Raw genomic sequence first — 19,117 nt, 5'->3', positions numbered from 1 at the left:
TCAGTGACAACAGATTTAAATAAGTTATTTTTTGCATGACATCTAGATGATCTAATCTTAAAAAAAAATAAAATAAAATAAAGGGGGGGGGGGGGGACTAACATATGTATAAACATGAAATGTCTTAGTATATTATCACATTGATAAGAATTAATAGGCATTAAAACTTTCTTTACCACATAAAGATAGGAGAAATAGGTGCTTATTTAGAATTAAATTTTAAAAAAAAACAAAAAAAAAACAAAAAAAAAACAATGTATGCACCATCACAGAACAAAGATATCATATTCCAAAAATCATAAATTAGTTAATTTTTTTTATTTTAAACTAAACCTAACCAAACATTAAATTTTATGATGAGCGAGACGTTACATTTTAAAGATCCACTAAGGTTTACAAATAAAGGGGAAACAACTCAATTTGAACTGTCAATATCAAAATTAGCCTCCTAATGACCATAAGTTGCTATTAAAATCCCTAAAACCATTTAAAAAGATTGTTTTCTATATGTAGAAAAACTACTCAAAGCAATTTTCATGATTTTTGGAATATGACATCTCATTGTGTGATGGGTACATACATCAAAGATTTTTCTGCAATTTAGTTTTTCAAAGTAGATTTGATTCTAATTAAGCACACAAAAAAATGTAATATTAAAGCAAAGAAAAAAAAAGCACAAAGAGCATAAAAAAAAAGCTTATGGAGGGATAGAAAGAAGCAGTGAGAAAGAAAAATAAATAGAAAATGAAAAAATAAATAAAACAAAGAGAAGGAGGAAAAAACAAAATGAGAGGAAAAATAAACAGAAAAAAAAGGAAAGAGATTTACAAATCTCATTTATAAAGCAAGATTGAATTTTTGTAGTAGATATGAAAATACAATAAGATGGAAAAAGTATTATATTGAAAATATGCATATTATTTTTCATGGATAAGTTACAACATTAGAAGAATAACCACAAAATATTTATGCAATAAAAGTTGAATGGTTTTTTTAAGAATAACTTTTTTAAGCAACCAAAATAAATTTGGAAATTGGCAATTTGCACTATTTTATAAGATGATGAAAATGGGAAAAAGATTTTAAGAATAAAAAGACAAAATTACCATCTACTTTAGTTCTTTGTTCAGAACGTCGAATCAATTCTGCATCTTCACACACAAGCACAGCTGCTCTCCGATAAAATCCCTGGAATCTCCGCATTTTACGTTTGCGGGCAGTGGCATAGACATTGGTCTGATCTAGGATGATGTTACGTCGCCTGTTGGAAGCTGAAATCAAATTAGTTGAAAGGTGGGTTTATATGTATATTATTTACTATGTGAAGCAAACAAAGTATATTGTTGAGAATATGTTGAAATAATAAAAAAGAACATTTAGGCATGTATGGATTCTATGTAAAACAAAATAACGTTCTAAACTGTATTTATTTGCATAGGATTTATTTAAAATAAACAAATCATTATGAAGCAGAAAGCCCTTTATGATTAAATTAAGATACCTTTGATTTTTGTGAAATTTTGATAGACATTGAGACGTGAATTAATATTCTCCCAATTTCTGTTTCTTCAGGAATATAATATGGCTACAACCTCTCATTTGAAAATTCAAATATTTCAGATTGCATTAAATTTGATCCATAGTCATGAATATGTAAAACAAAGTAAACGAATTAAAATTTGCTGAATTTCATTTCTTAAGATCCCTTAAGCTTAAGCCTTACTTTTAGGCATTTTCTAGAACCAAAATCACATGATGGATCTCGATCAAGATTGTAATAAGGATTCTTAGTATCACATTAAGTATCATATTTTAATCTTGGTAAAGGGGCATAAGAGTGGTGCAAAACTGTTCTAGGAATTCATTTTATCCATTATATATAACTAACGAGGGTAGATTTATATTATTATCTCTATATAAATAAAATGAACTCATTTTTTCTCGTCGGATTTTGACCTTAATAGGATTAAAAATCAAAATATTTCATGCAAATATAATATGCACAAACGGCAGAACAATATCTGAGGTGTGTTATAGGCTTATTATTTCTCAAATTCCTCGATAATCTTAGATTTCTATACTTTTTCTGCTGAGAAGTCACGGCCAAAATCGGTTAAGATCAATGGAAGTGGTAAAATATTTTCTCTCTAATAAATTGCTCCTCCCCCTGCCACCACTTAACACCGTTTGGGGATCGTTCACGAGGAACAGTTGAGAAGAGAACACCGGTTTGGCTTCGTAGTTCTTTCATGTGAAGTTATTTAAAATCACTAAACTAAGCTGCAGTGCTCTGTGGCATAGTGGTTAGCGTGCTGGACAATTCACATTATATTTTCACGTTCGCGCCGACCTACCGTAGTCGGTTTTTTTTTTTTTCCTAAACAACTGGAATGGACTTTACTTGGTGGCCGAACTGTTAACGTTGCAGATGTTTTTTTTTTTTTTTTTTTTCTTTTTCACACTTTATTTTCCTACTTTTACTCATGACTCCGGGTTTGATCCTTCCTACTTACCTACCATAACATTTTTAAAAACTAAAGTCCCGGAAACAAACACTCGGGCAACGCCGGGTACCCCCGCTAGTATATAAATATATTAATGTTACAGAAGCAGAGAGCTTTAGAAGAGAAACTTTTCTCTTCAAGGAAGGGAAACAGAAGTGATAACCATAAAAAAATAAGCACCTATGTAAACAACTTTACAAGATTGCTGGCCTTTACAATTTTATTATGTTGTAAAGGCTAGCAATCTTCAAGTTATGTTAAACTTTAATTATAAATCTAAGTAATGAGAAAAGTATGTCATTATTTTTGACGGTATGCATCTGCAATTCTGAAAATTATAAATTGACTCCCATAGATACTAATATTGCACCAGGTTTCAAGAAAAATCATATATATATATATACACACACAAATAGTGAGCACTTATTGATAGTCCAACGTGAGCAAATAGAACAATAAAAAGAACAAGGTAAAATAATAAAAGTTTTTTTGTTTTTTTTTAACATTTTTCACTCAACATGTTTTAAGAATCCAATATTACAATTCTTGACATTTCGATTTATAATATACTCGTGATACACAAAGAATAAAGTCTCGATCATTTAAAGAAAAAAAATTGTTAGAAGTCAAACTTACCAACTTGGAAAAGTTTATTGAGACATCCAGTTGCTTTCTGAATGAGCACATCCCAACGACCATGGAAAAACCTTTTTCGTGGTAAACCCATCACTCTCATTTTATCAATGAGTGAATCAGTCCCGATAACGTAGTACTTCTTATCAGGGTGGACCTTATTCTGGTTTAAGGCCCATGAAGTCTTGCCACATCCAGGTAATCCTACCATCATTATCATCTTAAAAAAATTTTTTTTTAAATTATTAAATAAAAAAAATAAAAAAACAGTATCAAATAATACTATTTCAATTCAAATGGTAAAACTATGAAAATGTATTTGACAGAATAATTTACATATCAAACTCACAGGAAATGTGACTTTAAAAGACAGAGTTTATTTGTTTTATGGTATATCTACCTCTTTTTACTTGCCTCTACATAAAGGCAAAGTTAGACAAGGTCAGGGTTTATGTAGGGTATTTAGAACACCTCAAAAAGGAGCAAAAATTAAAGCCTGCTCCAGTCAAGAAGGATTTCTCCTCTGAATAAGAACAAACCAGATCATAGACCAAAGACCCATTATAAGATGATTGTATGCAACACTTGAAAGCAAGTCAATATTTTATGAAAAATGGTATTGTATAATTCAACTGGATAGAGTTGATAGGATCAGAATTCTACATAGACAAATCTATAGTCAGGTGAACCCATTATGTACTAATCATGCACCTGTAATAATTTGGTCATCTATTCTTGTGATGTGATCTAAAATGGTGTATCTTTTTTGAAATGCTTCAACAATTAGTACTTGTCCAGAATTCTATCCATATTAAGCTAAAATCAAGAAAAATTTGTATGATGTACGTAGCCATGATAAAAAGGTTATATTAAAAAATAAAAATCCTGAATTAATCAAGTACTTTTATTTTTAAAAAAGAAAATCAAATGTTATGAGTAACCAAGGAGAGAATGTCTCACATAACAATTTTGAAAACAATCTCAAGAAAGCAAGGGAAACAACTTAATATAATTCAACCTTGCAAGATTTATATTGCAACACGTACAAATTCCCATTAATCATTTTAGAATGATTTTCTTTATAAAAATAAAACAACTTGATCAATTTACCTGATTTCTAGAACATGATATTTTACTTTGTGCGACATGCAATAAATTATACAGATTTTTCTTTATCTTTTAATGTAAGGGTGGATTCTGAACAAGAACTCAATCTACACAAGAAACCCAAGTAGAATTGGAAACTGATAAGTACGGACACAATATTCAGTTAACATAAAAATTAAATACAAACCTCACACTCTGATTTTGTTGCAGGACCTTTGGGTGCACGAACTCTGTCGCCCAACAAAACATGGTCAACATAAGCAAAGCCTGGAGGAGGGGGAAACCAAGGAGTTGTCTGGCCAAAATTCACCTTAAACCTGAAATAGCAAAATACATAAAATCTTATATTTAAAACCAAATCAGTCTCACTAAGGAAATAAAATATAATAAAATTTGGACATACATTCGATATATTAGTCAACTAATGTTATATATATATATATATATATATATATATATATATAGTCCTGGTCAAAATCATAAGACTACTTAAGAAAGTAAGCGTTTATGCATAATATCAAATTTTTAATCAAACAGATGGTTGAAACCATTGCCAAAAGGGAAAATATGATGGAAAAAAATGAAATCTGCTTCATTCGAAACCTTAACCCTGATCTAATAATTATTTTTTAAAAAACAAACATTTTCAACTGGTCAAAATGATAAGACCACTTTAATAAAATCAGCTAGTTTTGAAAAAATGAATACGAAAAGCTTTCTATGTTACTAAAAGCAATTTGTTAGTGGATAAAAAACATCTTACTAAATTATAAATGGCAAAAGGGAAACCATTATCAGGATTTGAGAGAGGAAGGATCTTTGAGCTTAATAGGGGTGAACTCTCACAGAGATCCATTGCAAACGAAGTCAATCGTAGCAAAACGGTCATCACAATTTTTTTTTAAGAAATCCAGATCAATATGGGCACAAAAAGAGTCCAGGTCGACCAAAAAAAATAACTCATCACTGGATCACCGTATCAAAAGAAGTTAAAAAAAAAAACTCCAGTATGAGCTCAAGTCAATTGAAAAGCCAAACAGTAGCAGAATGTAGTCCTAAAACCATCAGAAGGCATCTGAAAATGAAGGGATTCAATCATTTAAAGCGACTGCAGAAACCACGTCTTCTTGAACAGCACAAGACTAACCGACTTAAATATGCTGCCAAATACGAGACTTGGGATGAAGAGAAGTGGGAAAATGTAATTTTCTCCAATGAGAAAAGGTTTGATCTAGATGAACCAGATGGATTTCAACACTATTGGCATGATAAAAATTTGCCCAAAGAGACTTTTTCAACTCTGCATAGTGGAGGAGGGTCTTTAATGATCTGGGGTGCTTTCTCGTCAGCTGGGACCCTAAAGTTGCAAGTAGTGAAAGACCGGCAAACATCATTGAAGTACATTTCAATGCTTGAAAATGCTTCTATCAGGACTGAAGGTCCACGTCTGTGTGGAAGAAATTGGATTTTCCAGCCAGACAACGCTGCGATACACACTTCTCGACAAGCACAAGAATACTTTTCTTCAAATAATATAGAATTGTTAGATCATCCAGCATGTTCTCAATCCTCAATCCCATTGAAAACCTTTGGGGATGGATGACAAAAGAAGTGTTCAAGGATGGAACCCAGTATGATTTGATAAAGGAACTTTCTGATTCAGTTTTCAGTACATGGGATAAAATTCCTTCGCAACTGAGAAAAAACTTAGTCGCAATCATGACAAAGAGAATTTTTGAAGTAATTTGAAATAATGGAAGTTATACTAAATACTGAGACCCTTTTTAGTAATTTAAAATTGCCTTTTGTTAGATAAATCATCAGTGGTCTTATCATTTTGACCAGGTGAAAATGTTTTTTAAAAAATAATTATTAGATCAGGGTTAAGGTTTCGAATGAAGCAGATTTCATTTTTTTCCATCATATTTTCCCTTTTGGCAATGGTTTCAACCATCTGTTTGATTAAAAATTTGATATTATGCATAAACGCTTACTTTCTTAAGTAGTCTTATGATTTTGACCAGGACTGTATTAGTGATATGACGATTCCAATATAATTACTGATTCCATACTGCGATACACACTTCTCGACAAGCACGAGAATACTTTTCAAATAATATAGAATTACTTTCTTAAGTGGTCTTATGATTTTGACCAAGACTGTATTAGCGATATGATGATTCCAATATAATTACTGATTCCATACTAAATTACCAATTCTGATTCATTATAAATCATTAAATATTTAACTACAAAATGATTATTTTGTTCCAGTCTAACATCTTAAATGTGTATATATTTTCTCAAACATGTCACTGTATAAACACATCTTAAATGTGTATATATTTTCTCAAACATAGAAACACACATGTGAGAGGGTCAGCTATAGATTTTTCATTTTACTGGAAATTTAAATCCAAATATTTTTTATTTTATTATTACTACCAACAGTAGAAGATTTTGTTTTAAACAAAATTAAAAAGAGAATAAAAACTACTGATTCCCAATAATATATATATATATATATATATATATATATATATATACATATATAAAATATGCATAAGTTGCAGTTGTTATCCATTTGTTCACAAACTTTTCCAAAAGTTTTGGAAAAAGAGCTACCAACACTAACACAAAAAAGTGAGTACAACATTACAGTTTCTGCATTTATATTAAACATCCATATAAAAGGAAAACAATTTTACTTTATGTATAATTAAAAATTTTACAAATTAAAATGTGAATATTAAGAGGTTCAGGGTTTGAAGCACAAGTACACATACACAGCATAGATAGTTGAAAGTGTCTAGAGGTGTTACAGTTCATAAATTTACTGAAACACATTTCAATTTATATCATAAATCCACACACACACCCACAATACCAAGTACATCATTAGGTCCCATCCCCAAAATTGTATATTATAAAATTTATGGGCTAAAGAAAGGAGGACATATGGTTCCTTATTCGATTTCTGGCAATACTAGTAGAAAAAGAATAATTTAGCTAACTACTTTGGGTATTTTCTTTTTGCAAAACAATGTAAATGCATCTTTTTGTTTTATACATTACAAATTGTGTGTGTGTGTGTGTGTGTGTGTGTGTGTGTGTGTGTGTGTGTGTGTGTGTGTGTGTGTGTGTAAAGGACCCAATAGAAATTCCACAATTATTTTCTTCAATACAATATTTTGTAAGGCTCAAAAGTGAGTAAATGTCATCATTTTAAGAAGATGATCCCATTTTCTAGTAAATATACTAGTAAAATATTAATTTTTTTTTTTTTTTAGCTTTTTTTGAAATCTATTTCAAATTGAATTTTTCAATAAATATATTCCAATTAATAAAAAGAAAGTTTGCTGAATTTATAAAGTTATATCCTTTTACTGTTTGTACATTTTTCTACAAATTTTAGTTAATAAGCTTAGCTCACTAAGTTTTGTAAATTAATATTAAATTAACTTGGGAAAACACCAGTTATCCCCTACTTCATTGTTTACGTGTACTACTGCATAGAGTTTAGATGGATTAGATGCATTTGACTAGGCATGTGCATGTTGGCAACATTATGGTTATGTTAAGCGATAGATATCACAATTTTTATATATAGATAAAAACTAATTAAGAAAAGACATTGTATGCAGCAAATGAATAAAAAATTAAAATAACGGTAAAACTTGCCGAGAACTCTGTTTTACGGTTGTTTGAAAAATGGAATGGAAATTTAAATTTTGTTCCGCTTTAATTTTTTTTTATTTTTTAAATTGCACATGCACCCAAAAAGTAATAGAAAGAATAACATTCAACAAAAAAATAAATAAATAAATAAAAATACAATTTTATTAACAAAAACGAAATAATTTAATTTTTAAATAAAAAAAAAAAAAGTCAATTTGGTATATATATATATATTTTTTTTTTTTACATTAAGTCCAACTCACTTGGAAATGTTGACTTTTGTAGGTTTTCAGGAATACTTATGAGTACCCCCCCCCCCATGTTAAGAACGGCTTTCGGAATTTGGCACTTCGGACATATGATCATTTTGGACAATACTCCATGTTCAATAAGAAACTTACTTAAATCTTGTTTCTCAAAATTTTACTATTGCATAAAAATTCTTATATTTGCAACTTATACACATATTGATGGTTGTGCTATCCATTTTTTTAAACTTAATTTTTATCAATTTTTTTTTTTTTTTTTTAGGCGCATGCGGAATTAAAAAAAGATTAAAATGGAACAAAATTTAAATTCCCATTCCATTTTTAAAACCATAAAACACAGCATTTACCACAAGTTTTATCAAAATAACTTTTCTTAAATGTATTCTCTAAGTTTAACTAAAATCATAAGAATGCAACAGAAACGCATTAAATTACTACAAAATATTATCTATATCAGATATTGAATAGATTAACTATTTGAAAATAAATTCATATTTTTAAATATTTAAGAAAATAGATTTAAAACAATTTTACTTGTATAATCTGATCATGTTTTCTTCAAAATCAGTGAAACAAAAACAATAGCTTTTAGAAGTTTAGGAAGTTAGTCTCAGTAGTAGTTACCTCTCCTTCCCACAACAGGAAGATATAAAACAGAGAGCAACCCCCATAGGCATTCGCCAGTAAGGAGTACCTTTACACCTTCTTAAAGCATGAGAAGATAAAGCCTAGGAATAAAGCACTTAAATATCACCATAACCTGTGTTGGCTGGAAGTGGGCATAGAGAGACTAATCAGTTCGTTGGAGGAGGTGTAAAGAAATGATTTAAGATCGACGTAAATTAAGGAGCTAAGGTCCTAAGATGTCCATAGCATAGACGTCCTCCACCACTAAGAGAAAACAATGTTAACGTTTTAATAAATGGTCCTTTTCAAATTCAGAATATCCTGTTTTCTTTTGTTGTTGTGAGAGTTAAATTCTAGAGCAAGAATTTGTCTCATGTAGACAATTGTTAACAAAGGGTATCGGTCACAGGAGTAAATGACACAAAGTAAGATTTGTGTTATGATTTGCATCTGACCCCAGGTATAATTATGAACTTTTATTGGATTGTGACTTACTAGACATCGGTTCTATCCTTGGAGAGGAAGTATATGTAATAATCAACACAAATTTCCTCAATTGGTATGAACAGTCTAGATTTTTAGAATTTGTTGCCACATTTTTCAAGTTTTATAAATTTCATATTGTGTGTACAAAAAAAAAAAAAAATAAATAACTTACTTGCAATTCTTGGAAAGAATATGAGGGAACAATGCTGAGTCTTCTTTACTGACAGCATGATTATGTAATGGACAAGCAACACCATACCAACGTCCATTCTTTGAATAGGAAATAGTAGGTGGCCTGGATTCCAAATCCAAAAGGCATCCAATGACGTCACCAGCTCCAAATGGTTCTCCATAGTTTGTAAATTTACTGTTCACTGAGAATTTCCCAGTACCTCCAAAACCATACGAATTTGGTTCTTCTCCTAAAAGATAGTTTTTTTGAAAAAGTGTTTCAACATTTTTTATGTAACTAAATATTTAAAACATTTTTCAGAACTAGATTGAAAAAATAGAAGTTAATCTTAGCCATAAATTTTTGGATTATAAACAAGTTGCTAATTATAGGAAAATCAATATGAATAAGAAATAATTTTTAATTAAACAGAGTAAAACAATGTCATAAACAATGTGAAAACAGATTTATTGAAAACATTTTGTCCAAGAAATGCAGTTGCACTTATAATATTCAATCTAAAAAAATTCAATGATAAATTTTAATTCTGACTAGTCCATTTTTATTTATTTCTATGCTATTGGCAATAAAATAACATTTCACTCTTATTAAAAAAATAATCTGATTCACATTCTTCAGTAAATATGTAAAAAGAAAATCAGCTAACAGACATAACTCTTTTAGAAAGAGTTATTGCTCCTTATTTGTTTCTGCTATGATACCAAAACTAATAAAAAAGGTATGGCTGTAGAACAAAAATATTTATAAAAACACATCTGAACATAATGGATACCAGGTTATAATACAGTTAGTCTAATATTTGAAGTTGTTTTGTTTTTTTTATTTATATCATCTATAGATTTGATTGGTTCGTTAGTTCTTTTTTGTTACAGCATATTAAAAACAATCTAGACCAAGTGTCAGCAATCTGGACAGAGGGATTCAATTGGTTATGCAGTGTCTCTCTGAATGGCCATTGGTATTAAATATAATGCAAATAAATTTTCTCAGCCTCAAACCACTATTCAAAAAGTCTTATTTTTGAAGATTAAAAAAAGCAATTCATTTTATAAAAGATAATAGAAAAAGAATTAACACTATAAAAATTTTTTTTTTTTAATGCAATATTTTTCTTCAAACAAAATCCTGTGGGAATTATTTAAAGGAAACAATTATAGCGCAATAATTTCTCTACATTAGGTGAAGTATTTGATAGAAAGAAAATATCCAGGTAGTTGTCATGAAAACTTGTTCTTAAATGACATGGAGGTTAACCATTTGCACAAACTATTTTTTATTCAATATTAATTAGATATTGAAAGTCCAGTAGTTAGGTTGGTGGGTCAGACAAAAACCATGAACCAGATGAAAACTAATCAAAAGCCAAACTTGGTTCACAGGTTGGAAATTGCAGACACTTGATCTAGACAATCACAATAAGAACAAGCAACATAATTAGTGCTTATTTTCAGATTTGGCTGTAAATAATAATCTCAGTACTTACCTAATTGAAGAGAAGTCTTGTCTAGAGACCAGCCAAGTCTCACCACATGAGGATGCGTTTCTGTATGGTCTTCACCAAAATTAACTGGAAGATGTTCAGTTACATGAACTTCATAGAAGACCTGGAAAACATTAAAATTACATTTCAGAAATAATCCTAATCGGAGTTTTATTAAAATAATCTACCATCGCATCAAATAAAAATAGTGTTTAAATTTATTTTTATGCTTAAAAAGACTTGGCTTATTATTTAATCTATATTTTCTTGGATTTTGAAGGTAATATCTTATTTTGACCAACATCTGTATTACTACTAACAGCGAATATTTTAAATGAAACAAGAAATCTGGAAAACCAGAATTTAATCGGTATTCGAAACTTAAAATAAGTTCAAAAACTGAATTTGTAAATGGATGTTAAGATTTTGAAGAAAGATTACAAAATATATTTCATAACATTTCCAAGTACTGCAGAGCAATACTATCAGACTAGTAGTCCAAAATATCTATTACATTATTGATAAGTTGTATTATTGAGGAGTTATAATATTAAGAAAAAATTTAACCACCAAAATTAATGGCTTTGTTCTAATGTTATAAAAATGTACGACATTGAATAAGTGAAAATTAGTTTTCTAAATTAACATTTTCAACTTAAAAAAAAAAAAAACTGTCCAGAGGACGGATGTTAAAAAATTGTTGAAATTCAAACAATTTGTTTTAAAAATAAAGCATTTTCAAAAATTACTTTAATTTTATTAGTTTTTTTTTTTTAAACCATAGCATTTAAGTTATTTGGTAGTTGAATTTTGATGACCAAGTATCACTTTTAAAATTAATTTTAGCACAATAACAATCACCATATTTTTGAACGAGATATTTTAGTTATTTTTTTTATCAAGTTACGTTTGTATGTACAAGATACAATTCAAAACTAAAAACTTATCCGTATGAAATTTGGAATACAGTTACAATGCATAAAAGAATTCAATGTGTGCTATATTTAGTTTTATGCCCTTTGTGACAAATTCGGATACCTCTGATTTTCGTGTAATTTGGATATTAAGACATTAACTAATATTCTTCAAAGTTCAGTCTTCTGATTAATTTAAAACAGGAGTATAATAGGGTACATTCTCCAATTTGAAAAATTAAATTTTTCAGATTTTTTTTTCATTAAATTTAACCCATAATTATCAGACAATTAAGATTCCTTGAATTCCAATTTCTTTTTAAGACCCCCATAAGCTTAAGCCTTAAATTTTAGATATTTTCTAGAATAAAAACGATGTAATGAATCTTTATCCAAGTTTGAATAAGGATTATCGACACATCAATATATGTTCATCTTTATAAGGAGACAGAAAAGAAACCTATTCTGTCAAGGAATTCATCTTACTCTTCCAGGGTCGGATCTTCAATGTTTGCACAGTTTTTATTTTTAAAATATTTTTTAATATCCTCATTAAACGTAGTCAACAGATCAATCATGCTATAACTAACGTTCCATTTCCTTTGCTTCATTCATAAACAAAATGTCAGTTTAATTACAACACTGATGAAAAAGAAAATTAGTGTGAAGAGAAAAAGAAATATTTGTGAGTTGACACCAAAGAAGTTTATGGCCACTGAAATTGAAGCGAGAAAAGTAGGGTTTTGTACAGGAGTTGTTTAACTCAAAAGGGAAATTAATTTTTCATAAGATTATTTGATTCTGAAATTTTCAGTAATGGATTAGGATACGTTTTTAAAGCACATTAATTCCTTTTCAAGTCATTTTGTACCATACAATGCATTTATTAAGAAAAAATATTTTTTTTGGTAAGTTCTGGAAAGTCATTTAAATTGTATCTAGTTTTTCTTTTAGGGAACTGGAGATGCTTTTATTTTTCCCAATAGTCTATCAAGAGATATGCACATTTTTTCAAACAGCATACACGATAGAAGATAGGATTCATTCCGAGCTCATAAAAATTGAAAATAAGTTCAATATTGGTCAAAATATTTTAATAACCAAGAAAAGTACCTGTCAGCAATAAAGATAATTATACCACCAATTACTTAAAACCAGCCAGTAAATTTATGTAAAAACATCCGGTGACATTTTAACTATCTTTTATCCTATTTGCAAAATCATGAAAAGAAATTTCACTCAACTACAAAGTTTTGTATTTTATAAATGTTTATATTTTGTTAAAAGTTGTATAAAAAAAATATAAATAAATAAAACAGCTTGGTTTTATGGCATATCAACGTTTAATGCCAAATTCAGTCACTTTAGAAGATGACTTTGACTTAGAATTTTTCATGGTATAAATTTCTGAATAATTAGTTTCATAGTCATTTTAAAACAGTAACATGTTTTTATTCATCACTTAAATTTCTTTATATAATCCCACTGATTTTAGAAAGATCATTATAAGTTTAAAAAAAAAACAAAAAAAAACAACAACATTTTTTTCAACTCAAACTAAACGATTTTATTTTTCAACTATTACTTCAAATTGCTATAGCTCATGGATTTCCAATCTGTGTGGTACTGCCCTACTGGGAAAGATCCAGAGGATGGTAGCAAGCTTTCAAAGCAAAGTTATAGTTTTTACTTACATTTAAGGAACATGAAAATGTGCTTTTAGAAAATTCCCATTTATGGTAAAATCTCACATGCTTGTAGCATATCAACATGATCTAAACAGAATGCACCATACACCAACCAGATTAAACAGTCACCAAACAGCAAGTTTTCATACAAATTGCAAAAATCTTGTAATACATATGAATCAACCATAATAATATGTATGGCGTTTCAATTTTTCCTATAAGTATGATACAAGTTGAAGCATAGAAAACGCTAGTGAACCAGTTATAGATGATCAAAAAGAAAGTCCATATAATATGGTTTGTCCATTTAGAAATATCCAACATCTGCGGTAAAATGGACGTTTTGATAAATGACAAAACATCTAATTTCCTAAATTAAGCCAATTGCAAAATAAGCTGGAAAAGTAAAATTAAGTTATAATAAAAGAAACTTGCAACAGTAGTCTGCCAAAAGTTGATGCCACTCCTTACAATTCCATTAAATCGCAATCGTCAAAAGAAATCATCAATTAAAACTGAATTCAAGATTTCCATAATGAAAATATTCGACAGATTGTAAGAGTACCCTAATACAAAATTGAATCATGTATAATTTAACCGAGAAAAAGTGAAAAACCCTGCCATTGTGGATCAACGAATTTAGTGGCAGAAAGAATTCAAAAGGTGGAAAATAAGCAAAAATGAAAAGTTATTAACTATAGATTTTAGGTAAAAAATAAAATATAACTCTTTAAGTGAAAGATAAATTTGGAAAGATTTCAAATTAAAACTTTATTTTTAATACAGATTAAAAAATGTCGAAAGTTCTGTTTGAACAGGCATATCAAAGAAAATATTTTTTTTAATGCTTTTTGTTTCATTTCTATTCTCATACTTTTTCAATTTTATCCAAAATCTTAAATCTGATAAACTGCATTTTTGAAAACAAAAAAATGTTTATAAGTTGCACATGAGAAATCAAAATACTTCATCAATGTTGATTTCACATACACGTGCGCATATATATATAGATATACATACACACACACAAGATATTCAAGAAAATTCTGACAAACCCATGAGAAAAAAAAGACTATCCAAGATTATTATCAGTGGATAAATCCATATATTTTACAAGATGATACATATTTGTCAATAATAATAATAAAAAAAAATTAAAAAAAATGCCTTGCAAAGAGATATGGAATTACTCTGCAACTGTGTTGATTAGTTACTTATGAATGTAATATGAAATTGAACCAGCAGACGTTTGTTTTTCATTGAACGGACCAACCTACAGTGTAAATTAAGACTGAAAATCCAAAATTGTAACATCTATCTGATCACGTGTGTGTCAGAAAATATTAGATTTGTGATGACAGTTGAAAAACAAATTGAATCAGAGATAACGTAATCGTACCAGTGCAACATCATAGCAATTAATGAACCTTTACAAGCACACAGCAAAATGTACAAGTTCTACATCATCTATCACGATGAGATCAGTTTCAAACTTTTTTTTTTTTTTTTTTTACCAAGAACACCCTATTTTCTTTTCTTGGACAGCCGGACACTTAATAAAATGAATAAAGTAGGAATCCAATTGTAAATATTCACTTGAAAGATATACATTATGTAGATGTTTTTGACATGTTCGTGGATTAAGAAAAAAAAAAGTCGGGGCAACAGCAAAAAGTTTTATGAAGTTTTTAATTAAAAAAATATTTTTAAATTATCAAGTCTCAATAAGCATTATCTAAGCAGACCTCAATTGTTTTTTTTTTAACGAGCTTTTTAACATACCAGTGGCAACATTTCTCGATTAAGATGATAGCATGCATTGGTTAGAATGAGACATGCACAGTGTTAAAATAAAATAAAAAATAAAATCAAGAGTGGACATGATTGTTATTAGATGTGAATATCTCACATTGGTAAAAAAAAAAAAATATATATATATACAAGTGTCTAATAGAAGATAGAGAAGTCATGCATGTAATGAGTGATGATTACAATAGTTCGGGGGTTTGGAATGGCCATGAAAAAATATTAACTGCTACTACAACTCATTAACACCATTTAAAAATATGACCAAAAGCAGTAGAACAGTCACGACTATTATAATTGTAGGATGTATACTCGTCTGCATGCAAACACCATGAAATTATTGAGTCATCACTTTTACCGAGAAGAACCTTTTTTTTCTACAGATTTAGTAGAATGCAAAACACTTTTCATCATAACCACTATCATAATAGCCATGTAGGATCAGTTAAAAAAAAAAAGAAAAAGAAAAGACTGCTGATTGAACAAAGCCAAAGAAAAAAGGTGTGGATGAAAAGGAATAAGCCCATAATACTGGAAATCTGAGGAGATTTGGTATCACTTAAATTCCAGAGAACATAACATTTTTTTGCAACAAACATTACTATTGACAATATAAAAGAATTTTTAAGGAAATATAAATGGGAAATTAGTTTATTTGGGGTTACCTACAAATGTGTGATATATTTGCATTAAAAATAAAAATAAAAAATTTAATAGTCAATAGAAAATATAAGCATGTGAAGTTATCAGTTGTTAATGATCCATTGGAGGTTTTTTTTTTCTTCTGCAATTCACCTTCATATATTAGTGCCCTTCATTAATCCAACAACATCCTACAGTAACTTCATATGCTTATATTTTCTATTCAATTGTTACATTTGCCAAGCTTTTGTGTTTGGTAGAGAATCCATATCACTTAATCGCAATCAAACTTGGTCAAAATATCAGTTATGGTCTAATTTAAAAACTTAATTTTAAGATATAAATGACCAAGGTCTCACAAGAAAGAAAAAGAGTGATAACTTTGGTTCTGTTTATCATAGAGACTCACTCTACATGACCTATTTTATATGGTCTGCACCATTAACAGTTTGGTCACATTTATTGATAGAATTTCAACTTCTAATTTTAACAAATTTAATGTCTGGGTTTGATGCGTTTTGATAACATCACACAAAATACCAACTTGATTACAGTTTTTTAGTAATCCAGGTTTCCAGAGCATAACTTTGGAAATACTTTCATACAATATGGAGAAGTAAGGCTCTTGTGTTGTTAGGGGTAAGTATACAGTCTCGTGATTGACTGTTCTTGTTTTTAATGCGAGTAGGTAAACCAAAATAAATTGTTTGGGGCTAATTCCTCAACAGTATTTCTTTTAAAATCTTTTATATTGCCAACAGTAACATTTGCAATCATTAGCAATGACTTGTATGTGACCTCTTAGTGAGTATGAAATAAAGGGTCTAGTTCGGTCAATTGTTATCCAAAGAGAAAATGCTGAAATAAAATATAACTCTTGTACAATTTCTTGACCAGTGTATCAGTGTACAGCTGAAAGTTTTGTTTTGTATTAGAAAAGGCAGAGATTTTTTTATGAGATGGAAAAAAAATATATTAATGCCATAAATGTTCTTTAACTCTGTAACAAAAAAAAAAAAAAGAAAAAGACAAGCTATGATTTAGCAAGGCCAAATGTTTTTTTGTTTTTTTTTAAATTTATTTACTGTAATTATTTAATAACATCAAATAAAAAAAGCTGATAGTGGAATTCAAAAATCACCTGAATTATGAATAAAGGAAAAGCCAGATTTAAGGCATGAAAGTGGATACAGTTTGGTCTAAAAACTAGTTGTAATCACTGATTAGTCACAAGAAATTAAGTCACCATTTCTTTATTTTTGGGGCAGCATTAATAAAACCTGTCATGACTACATACGTGTATGTACAAGATTTATCCTTAAACTATTTGGCAAACAAAAAAGTTCTGTCCATTTTCTGATTAGCCAGTGAATGAGGTTGAAATATATACAAAATATGTGTAGCAATTATTTTCAAATTCAGGCGACTGGAAGTAGAAATATCAGATGTTATATATATAAAAAAAAAAATTTAAAAAAAATACACACCGGGCCAGCTATCAGTTATACATCGGACAGCTGGAAGGATGATGAAAGTGTCTAGAATTTTTGGCGCCGTTTTCCTTTTTGTTATTATACCATATCCTTATTCAATCGAGTGCTTACCAGTGATGAAAAGTGGCTTCTGTACAAAACTCCCAAGTGTTCCAGACATTGGTTGTCTCCTTAGGATGTTGTTTCTTGCACAGTGCAAGACCACCCATGCAAAATTATGTTTTGTGTCATCAAGTGGCTAATTATGAACTGCTATTAACAGGCGAAACGATCACTGGAGATCTATACTCGCAGTAATTGAAACGTGTGTAACAGGCATTATGTCAGAAGGAGCCAGCACTCATGAATCACAAAGGTGTGCTTTTCCTTCATGCCAATGCCAGGCTACACGATTAGTCAGGGATACCATACAGTAACTTGGGTGGGAGACTGTGTCATAGACTTTATTCGCTTGACCTTGCACCAACCGATAACCACCCCTTCTCCCTAGATAATCATCTTTGTTAGAAATCTTTCATCAATGAAGAAAATTTACACCAAGCCCTCATGGTCACATCCAAAACCCCAGTTCTATAAGGAGATTGAACAGCTGGTGACATGTTGGTAGAAAATGCTAGATATTAATGGGCAATTACCGCAAAACATTCTTTTTTTTTAAGTAAAAAAAAAAGAAAAGTTTTGGTTATCTTGTAATTAACCAATCATGAATTTCGGAACACAGCTGCTAGGTGTATGCAAGTTTTATGAAAAGGGGGAAGACACCCTTTTAAAATTCGATTTTTTTAAAGATTTTTGTTAAATTTTAACAATAGGACATCTATTAATATTCAAACTTTAGTTTAGTTTTAGAGTATTTTATAAAGGTTTTAGGAAGTATATAGGCACAACCTCCTATTTGAAAATTCAAATATTTTTAATTTACAACAATTGAAGCAAGATTCCCTGAATTTCAATTTCTGTTGAATCCCTCTTAAATTTTAGACATTTTCTAGAATCAAAATCATGTAATAGATTCTGATAAAAATTGAAAAAACAATTCTAAACATAAGATTTAGTATTGTCATTACCTAGATTTTAATCTCCATAAAGGGGAGAGGGCATACAACTGATACAAAACTGTTCTACTCAGGGAATTGATTTAATCCATTAAAGATGGATATTTTAGTTCTTACCTTAAATTGTCTGTGTTCACCAATTCTACAAGTCATCATTTGGATATTTATGATATTCATATTCCAAGAGTCTCTTCAACTCAACTGCAGGATATTTTCATTGAAGTAAGACACTCATAATTGTAATAAACATTTTCATATAAATTTTATAAATACCCATTCTGTCATTTACATCAACAAAATAGGTCAGTCTCTCAAATCCAAAAATTTTTAAGATTGGATCAAACACAAGAATTTGTCAGTTGAATAAATTGGAATTCATCATTGTTGCATAAAATTGATCAGCTTGGAATGCTATTAGGTTCACGATAGCATGTCTATCTCTTAGAGAAAGAAAAAAAATGTAACTTAAAATATTTTTTGTCAGGAGGAAAATGTTGATGTTAGGTATAATGTTCTCAAGATTAAATAAAAATGGAAAGAAA

General features: G+C 29.4%; 1 protein-coding gene across 2 annotated transcripts in view; it reads right to left on the bottom strand.

The window, feature by feature from the left end:
- The window catches only part of LOC145252736 (uncharacterized), an 81,176-nt gene that overhangs the window by 14,578 nt on the left and 47,481 nt on the right, over positions 1-19,117 (bottom strand). For both annotated transcript variants that reach the window (XM_080112603.1, XM_080112602.1), the window contains exons 5-9: positions 10,981-11,101; positions 9,477-9,726; positions 4,432-4,561; positions 3,141-3,357; positions 1,107-1,271 (exon numbers count right to left, since the gene is read on the bottom strand). In XM_080112603.1, coding sequence (XP_079968729.1) covers positions 1,107-1,271; positions 3,141-3,357; positions 4,432-4,561; positions 9,477-9,726; positions 10,981-11,101 — 883 coding nt within the window. The remainder of the gene's footprint in view (positions 1-1,106; positions 1,272-3,140; positions 3,358-4,431; positions 4,562-9,476; positions 9,727-10,980; positions 11,102-19,117) is intronic.

This window comes from Euprymna scolopes, chromosome 29 (genome assembly GCF_053919585.1).
Source record: "Euprymna scolopes isolate OS-2025 chromosome 29, ASM5391958v1, whole genome shotgun sequence".
Classification (NCBI taxonomy): Eukaryota; Metazoa; Mollusca; class Cephalopoda; order Sepiida; family Sepiolidae; genus Euprymna; species Euprymna scolopes.
The sequence above is the reverse complement of the archived record's forward strand: the minus strand, read 5'-3'. Positions and strand labels throughout refer to the sequence as shown.